The sequence below is a fragment of the Egretta garzetta genome, unplaced genomic scaffold (assembly GCF_000687185.1).
Source record: "Egretta garzetta isolate BGI_Z169 unplaced genomic scaffold, ASM68718v1 scaffold329, whole genome shotgun sequence".
NCBI lineage: Eukaryota > Metazoa > Chordata > Aves > Pelecaniformes > Ardeidae > Egretta > Egretta garzetta.
This window is the reverse complement of record NW_009269999.1, coordinates 4,757,229-4,765,929: the sequence shown is the minus strand read 5'-3', so window position 1 is coordinate 4,765,929 and position 8,701 is coordinate 4,757,229. Positions and strand designations below refer to the sequence as shown.

Sequence of the window (8,701 nt, the reverse complement as noted above, 5' to 3'; positions counted from 1 at the left end):
AGAGCAGGTTGCACAGGACATCGTCCTGGCAGGTTTTGAATATCTCCAGAGAAGGAGATTCCACAACCCCCCTGGGCAGCCTGTTCCAGTGCTCTGTCACCCTCAAAGTAAAGAAGTTCTCATATTCAACTGAAATCTCTTATGCTAATTGTTGCTCCAGCATTATGACCTGTTCTAGGTTCTGATTTTCTGTATTAAACAGTATAAGAATGATTAATTCTAACAAATGTAATGTTAGCTGCCATACTAGCTTATGTAATGTTATTGCTTTATATTGTTGTAAATTTGAAAAATAGATTCTATTTAAATTATTTTATAATTAGCCCTGTAGTTGAAATTTTGTAGTTGGCAGGTTAGTTGTATGAGTTGCACTTCATGACTTAAATATAATTATTGTATAACAGCAATGTAATTATCATTGTTGCATCTACCTGGAATTTTTCATATAAAACTTTTTTTTTTTTGGTAGGAGCCTGACTGAAAATGTAATTGACTTGTGCTGCTTTTCACAGTTTATTTCAGATTTCAGTTCCCCAGTAAAGGGGTACAAATGTTTTGAGAAAGACCATTCTTTTTCAACATTTTTAAAAAGGACTTTTTTTTTTCTTTCAAAAGCATTGTTACGTATTAAAAAAAAGTTAATTGTATTTTTAAAATAATATCAAACAAGGTTTTGTATTTAAAAAAAAAATTTTGACCTAAATTATTACTATTTGGTTTATGATATGCCAAGAAAGGTGTATTGACATGAAATTTTACATTTCCTTTAATTACTTTTAACTAGTAAATTGCAAAATTTGTTCTCCAAGTGGCCTTAATAACCATGAAGGACTTTTTTATTTTTTTGGTTAGTTTAGATTCATTTATTTAATATGTCCCTTTTACAGGTGACTTATTTTACACAGTCTCATAATCAGTATCTAATAGAGAGTATGGTAATAAACAAAATGTAGTCTAGTGAAGACATAATCCCATATTCTGTTTAATAGTAGAGAAAGCAAAATGATCTGAGTATATTTCATCTAAAATCAGTATCATTAGCAGAATATGGCATATACTTCCTGATACAGGTTTTTTTCCACTTCTTTTACAGTGCAAGATCTCAGACAGACTTACAGCATCTTTTTCTTCAATTTTCTTTTTTTCTGAATGAAGAGCAGGCATGCTTGGAGGCAGCAGTAACATTCTGGAGTTTTCAGCAAAATTATAATTCACTCCTTGTAAAGCAGAGACTCACTTAAAACAAATTAACAATCTTATCTTTCAGCAAATGTGATGCTGCTTAAAAAAAAATAGAATAAGACTTTGCTTTTAACAGTGTATTGTGTTTTCACAGGTATCCAAATTATGAATTTATCAGTGATAACTCCATATCCTGGTCAGCAGGACTTCATAACCGATACACTGAGAACTCCCTAAGAGGTGTTATTCTGGATATTCACTTTTTGTCTCAGGCAGACTTCCTGGTCTGTACGTTTTCATCCCAGGTAACCCATGTTACAAATACAATATAGAGTGTATGTGCCAGTTCTAAATCTTAGTTTTCTTCATGCTCTTGTTATCTTATTCTCAGTGAGTGCTCATGAAAATTTCAGGGAAGAATTAAAGGCTCAGTATGCCATGTGAACATTTAGAGGACTGTAAGCACTGGTTGATTACTTCTCTTCAATTGAAGTTACTGGCTTAATTGAGACATTTGAAATAAGCAAGAAATAATACTAAAACGTGTTTAAGAGTTCCTTGTTTTGCATAAAGTTAATGTATAACTTGCATCCATTCATTTCTATGCAGCTTAGTTAAGGCATTTAAAATAAGTAAAAGTAATTTTAAACACGGTTAAAACTTCTTAATTTTGAATGAAGTTAATATATAACTTGTGTCCATCCATTTGTACACATCATTGCACTTTACTACAGTTCAAACATGTCTGCTGTTGCCTTAGTTGATTGTGGAAATGGGGAAAAAAATGAAGAAAGCAGACATTTAATTTCTCTTCAGTCTATTACATTTCTAGCAACCCAGTGGCAGTGCAATAAATGTGAATTCTGACCACTGTAATCCCTAGAGACTTCTAGTTGCAGGTAATTATAGGCTACAAGCTTCTTTTCTTGAGTGGTCTGATGAAACAAGCTGGAGTCCATTAGAAAACTGAATCATATAATTGTCATTGTTGGCATTTTCTTCTTTATTACATTGCATTGTATATTAATTTCATGTATCATGAAAAGCTGTTTTAAGATTAAAAAAAGATCAGAAAGCAGTATCTTAGGACTGATATGTCAATGCACCTAGTTCAAATATGGCAAAATATGATTGAAATCAAACAGAGTGAATGTTTTTTATGTACTGTTGTGATATATGCTCTTAGGTGACACTCCGGTTAGGAAAGCATTCAGCTATAGATGGCGATAGATTATGATCGAACAATTGTACTGTTACATGGAAGTGGTCACAAAACTGAAAGTGAAAATTCACTTCAAAAAGAAATGTTTTCCACAGCCTCAAATGTAAATTATCTTCTGTGCTGTAATGGCAGTTAGATAGGTGACAAGCATAATATTAATACTAACATATGATCAATACAGTGGTATATTGACCTTGACAGCCAGAATTTCCCAATAACGTAACAATTCAAGAAGATGGCAAAGCCAGAAAAAATATAGAAAAGCCTCTTATCCCTCAGTCATGCTTGTGGATACATTTTTTTTTTTTTCACTGTTCACCAAACCCATGAAGAAAATGACATTTTATAGCCTATTTAGAAGGTTATTAATATAGGCTACTTCAGACCAAGGCATGAATCCAAAGTAAAAATCCTCACCAAGAAAAGCTTGTGAGAAGCTGTCCACTCTTACAATAACGTTTGATTCAGCTGAAGTATGTCCACTGAATGCATATTACTGTGAAAGAGGTGATCATCAGCCAAGACCTAGGGCTGTGTGTCTTAAATGGCACACGTCCATTGATGTAGAGACAGTTCATGTTCTGTAGGAAGGATTATGTTGGCTTGGATAAAAACTTTATAAGAAATCTATAACATTGTCTGCTATTATTATATTCAGATAGTTGTGTTAGAAGTGGTGTTTGCTTTAAATAAAACAGTGGGAATAAATATAGAAGAAACATGTTTAAATATAGGTACAAATGGCTTGAACAGAATATATTGTAATTGAATTGTAAGTGTTGGTGTCATTTCAAAAGAAGAATATATGGCAAAATACATTAACATAGTTAGGGTGATGCAGGTTGATGGGGACCTCTGGAGGTCATCTCGTACAACCCCCTTTGAGGGTATCTTTGAGGTATATGGTCCCTTTGAGCTCCAGTCTCATTCTGCACCTCCCTGCATTTGATAATAGACATGTTTGCATGTTTGGTTTTCCAAAGTTGCAGAAAATTCTACTGTAGTCTAGGAAATCCTGTGTTAGACTGTTACTCTCAATAGCTGGGACTATGAATTTGGTCCAACCATCTACTTAATTTATTCTGGACAATTTCTTGTGCTTTAATAAATCAAACTCCTCAAAAATCATTTAGCATCAGTTTTGCTGGTCATGCAACAATGTGGATGTCTACAGTATTTTCATATATTGGGCTTTTCTAAGGTCTGTTGCAAGTTTCTCCACTGTTCAGAAAGACTTCTCTTTTATGGGTTTAAAATTTGATCTTCTAATCTCTTACATTTGAACTACTATACCTGTCCTTTCATCAATGAAATAAACAGTTTGGTAGTTAATTTGGCATTGAAGGTAAGAAAAATCAGGCTGTTAATGACCATCTTTTGTCCAATCTGTATGAAGATAAAGTAAGGATAAGAATGTAATCTAATTTATATCCAGCGTGGTTTTGGACTTTCACATTAATCAGTTGTATGCTGACTTTTTTCCATTTTCTTTTCCTTGCCAGAAAGAGTCAAAACATAGTTACAGAGGTATTAAGAGAAAATTACCGTATATGTGAATAGAATCAGGTGCTTTAGGAAGACCCCTATATTGATTCTTATTTCTGCTACCAAAACTAAATGAATACTGATATAAGCTGAAGAACAGATATTTCATTAAAATACTGTTGTTAAAGAAATTGGGCCCATCAAGTGATGTGGAGTCAAGGGAAACAACCTACCTTGGCACCGTATTTCAGCAACATAGCATTAAGTGTGATGTATAGAAAAGCCACATGATAGTTACACAATTCATAATGCAGTAGCAGAATTAAGATTACACATTAAAACAAAGAGCTTTTTTGTCTCTTCAGTATTCATTTAGATGAAATTGTAGGTCCCTCTGCCTGACATATATTTCTTCATAGTTTCTTTTCCTTCCAGGATTTATTAGTGTTTGTATTTTGCATTGTACATGTAAGTATACAGGCTGCAAAACAAGTGAATCTATGAATAAAAAGTTGGAGGCTGGCTTTAGCTATAATCCTGCATGTGGATTCTTTGCCTAATGCCCTCAAAAGCTTACAGTTTAGTTACCCACCCTTGGCGCTACAAAGGACACAGTTGCTGAGAGGACCTGTTGCATGTTTTATGTCAGGTATGCAGGACACTTACGCTCACTAAAAAGCACTGCTGCTGAAAAGATTTAAAATCTTTTACAGATAGTGTGTGTGTATCCTCCTCCTGGGGTGCACACGCATGCAGAGAGCAAAATGTCAAAAACTGTCACCAAGGTTATAAAATAAATAACCTCTTACCAATGTATGGGTAATCAAATTTGTTTCTATATTATGGGGTATAAAAAGTACTTCAAAATAATTAACTTCAGCCTGATCTTCTGAAAAGTTATTTCAAAGATCAGATGGAGAGGGATAAAAGGAAATCTATTACATTTTCAAAGCAAATGCCTCTCTCAAAGACAGTAGGAATGTACAAATAGGTCCAGTTTGACTGATCGAAGTTCTATTCACTGTATCTTCAGAGGGAGAAAAGTAAAATCAAGCTTTACTGTATCTGCATAGACTGAAAATTATGAAAAAGCTCAAATGCTTCTTCATATTGAAGCAGTCTGCTCTATTGTTAGTTTATCAAGCTTGATCCAGCTTACGCAAAATCTGAGAAAGATACAGTAATGTAGATAAGGCAGAAAGGTCACAGTGGCCAAATCAGACACCTGACAGAGAAGAGCTTCCTAGCCAATTGTTGAAAAGAGCTTTGTTTTATATAGTGGCAGCCTTTTGTATTTCTGGCAGCTCTGAGAGATACAACATGATTCTGATGTGGGGATCTGTTTTCAGTCTGAAGAGAATTCCCTTCATAAAATGTGAAATTCAATTTCATTTATTTGTCTTTCAAGTTGCCAACAGTCATAGTTCTATCACTGTTCTAATGTTATCAGCATATTTAAAGCCTTGGATTTCTGGAACTGCTTGATTCTGAAAATTGTAGCTTCCTTTAGAAAAGTAAATGTAAAGCCTCATTATTGCAGAATAAATTTTGAAAATGTAAGTTCTGAAGTTTCAAAAGGTTCAAATGGAAGTAAAATAGTTTTTAGTAGTAGCAGAAGAGGAAAACAAATTTGCTTTTACATTTGATTGTTACATATTAATTTTAAAAAGTAGGATGTCTAGTGTTCATATAGATGTTTTCAAATTTTACTGAAAAGTAGATTGTTCTAATTATTTATCTCTTCATTTATTTACCAAATCTGATCACCATAGTACTAATTAAAATGCTGCAAAATTGTATGCTTCTTGTTAGTAAATATGCAGGTTTTTTGGTTTTGTGGGGTTTTTTTTCCTTGACGTGGACATTCCAAAACTTATCCTTTCGTGAAATTTAATTGTTACACATTGGTTGCTGATTTCTGTGATATATTGCAGGCACATACAATATTTATGACTTCTCTTTGTTTTTACTTTTAAGGTTTGTCGAGTTGCCTATGAAATTATGCAGACATTGCATCCAGATGCTTCAGCATATTTCCATTCTTTGGATGATATCTACTACTTTGGGGGACAGAATGCCCACAACCAGATTGCTATTTATGCTCATCATCCACGAACTGCTGATGAAATTCCTATGGAACCTGGAGATATAATTGGAGTAGCTGGAAACCACTGGGATGGTTATTCAAAAGGCATCAATAGAAAATTAGGAAGAACAGGCCTGTACCCGTCCTATAAAGTTAAGGAGAAAATTGAGACAGTCAAGTATCCTACATACCCAGAGGCTGACAAGTAGATTAAAAGGAAGACATTCAGCAGTAATTCTCAATTTTTATTGGTTCAAACCAGTCAACACACTAACTAATGGTTTATATGGGATTTGAATTTGCATTTTAACATGCAGTTAAAATCAAAGCCTTTAGCAATGAAACTGGAAAAGAAGCTGAGAACAAATGGATGGGCTATTATCTGAACTTACTCTTAAACATTTTTTTGTTATATGCACTCTCACACATGCACACACAAAACCACATACAACAGGAAAACTGTTGCTGTTTTATACTTTTTGTCTCTTTTCAGGATTTGTCCCAGTCATTAGTCTTACGTGAGCTTTGGGCTCTTTGCCATTAATTGACAATAATGTTCAGACTTACAACACTGCCACATTGTGTAATTTGAGTGACATGAACATATTTTGTATGTGCAAAATTTAAAACATGGTGCCTATATTTGAAAAATTTGTGACCTTTTTAGAAGAGCCATGCCTATTTCACAGTGGGCAAGAGTCAATCTTCAACTGGTGTTACCGTGACCACTGAACTTGCTTCAAACAGCAAATTCAGATTTCAGACTAGATTTCTTTACAAGTTTATTTTTAGCATTCCATTGATTACTTCTCATCATTAATAAAATAAAGGATACATCCAACAATAAAATAGTCACTGTCTGTTAGGAACTTTTGTAAAATAATGCCATGAACAGATTCTTTAGTACTGATAATGTTTCTGGACATTGCCTTTGATTAAAAATGAAACCAAACCGTAAAAACCCACAAAGGAAGAAGTAGCTGGAGTTTCATTGAATTTTTAAACACACATTATGTAGTACAACAACTGCTAGTGGCACAGTGTTTCTCAGTTCTGTGGACAGTGGGTTTCAGCAAGATGACTTCAGTGGCTCAATTTCTTACATTTACTCTCTAGCACTGTTCTTTTACCTTCTGTGTTTCTCTTCTGAAAATACTTTTTTAAAAATGGTATTATAGATGGCCAGTTATCATTTTGGCATTGAATGTAGTTGCTTTCAAGTAAAATACTTCAGGTTATCCCATTTACAGAACCCGTCAATATAGAGTACTCACAAAAAAAAAAAAAAAAAAAAAATCTAAAAATTTACCCCCAAAATAGTAGGTTCCAAGAAAATATACACAAGGACAAATTTTTATGCATGACAAAATTGTTAGTAATTCTTAGTGTTTTGAAATCTGTTGCTAGTCTGCTCTCTATTAAGAAAAGAGATAATTTACAGAACAATTTTACAAACAGATTTGTAGATTTGGGGGTTATGTGTGTGTGTGTATGTACATATAATGTATGAAAGATCAAGAGATTATTTCCAAATAGAAAGAATATTAATAGCATTACACAGGTTCTAGTGCAATCCAATCTGGAATACTGGAAGTGGAGAAAATGTTTACTATTCAGACACTGAGAAAATGCCACATGAGTAAAGATTTAAAAAGTGTAGCTAGTTGACCTTAAAAAAAGCAAAAGTTAAAATGATATTTAATTGTGTTTATGAATAGACCAAGGACAGTGAATGACATAATGAATGGATGCGCTTGATCATGAATAAATTTTAGGCTGAAACACGAAAGGAAATCTCTGGCGGTGTGAAGTTCAGCAAGTCTTCCAATAGTGGTGAGTAAGATGGAACTTGATTAGTGTGTAAAAGAATTAACAAGGTAGTTCTCTCTTACATTACTTGCAGGACTGATCCTGTAGATCCCTTCCGGTTACGTGTTCCTCAACTGAAAAGCCATTTTTTTGTCTTGAAAAAGAATAACAAAATCAAAGTTGAAAACTGCTGTGGGAAAAAAGAAGATAAATTGCCTGTTAGTAGTATTACATAGACGTAAAAATGAGCATAGATACCAAATGGGATTTAGAGACAGATTGAAGGATAAAAGCAAATGAGTAAGACTGGCTGAGAACTGCTGAAGATGATAAATTTTTGTGACTAAAGATGGCTAGAGTCAACTGATGTTTCTGTATTTTGGAACTACTAGGGAAGCTGTTAGATGTCAGTTTCCTGTCTAAGTGATTCTGATAAATTTTCCACTAACTTGGCCAAACTTGTGGTGTTTCAGAGGCACAAATGGAGGCTAAATGATAACTTTTTTTTTTTACTTAAATTCGAATTGTTTGTATAAAGCTATTGCTACTTTCCTTTTCAACTTGAAAAAAAAATCCAAAGCCACAAACATTTCATCCTCAATGATTACATCGATGCATTTTATCTTTGGGAAAACAAATTTAATTATTTCTCCATAAATGCTACATTATCTATTTGATAATTTATGGATTTTGAAAATGTTTTATTTTTTAAGCTTTTTACTTACAGCTTCAGAGCTCATAATTTCCAGCTCCTTTCTTAGAGTGTGATGCAGAAATTATATTCATAAATAAATTAATATATGAAAATTATTCCATAGTCAGGTAACTCAATTGAAAATATCACTAAAGAAGATAAATAACACGACATCTAAGATGAGCCCAAAGGCAAGAGCAGATCTTCTGATGTGGTAAAGAGA

At 33.5% G+C, this 8,701-nt stretch overlaps 1 protein-coding gene across 1 annotated transcript in view; it reads left to right on the top strand.

Annotated features, from left to right (window-relative positions):
- FUT8 (fucosyltransferase 8) overlaps positions 1-6,732 on the top strand; it is a 112,123-nt gene extending 105,391 nt beyond the window's left edge. Inside the window, 2 exon segments of the mRNA XM_009647563.2 lie at positions 1,337-1,487; positions 5,867-6,732. Of these exon segments, the coding sequence (XP_009645858.1) occupies positions 1,337-1,487; positions 5,867-6,184 (469 nt within the window). The 3' untranslated portion in view covers positions 6,185-6,732.
- The last annotated feature ends 1,969 nt before the right edge of the window (positions 6,733-8,701 follow it).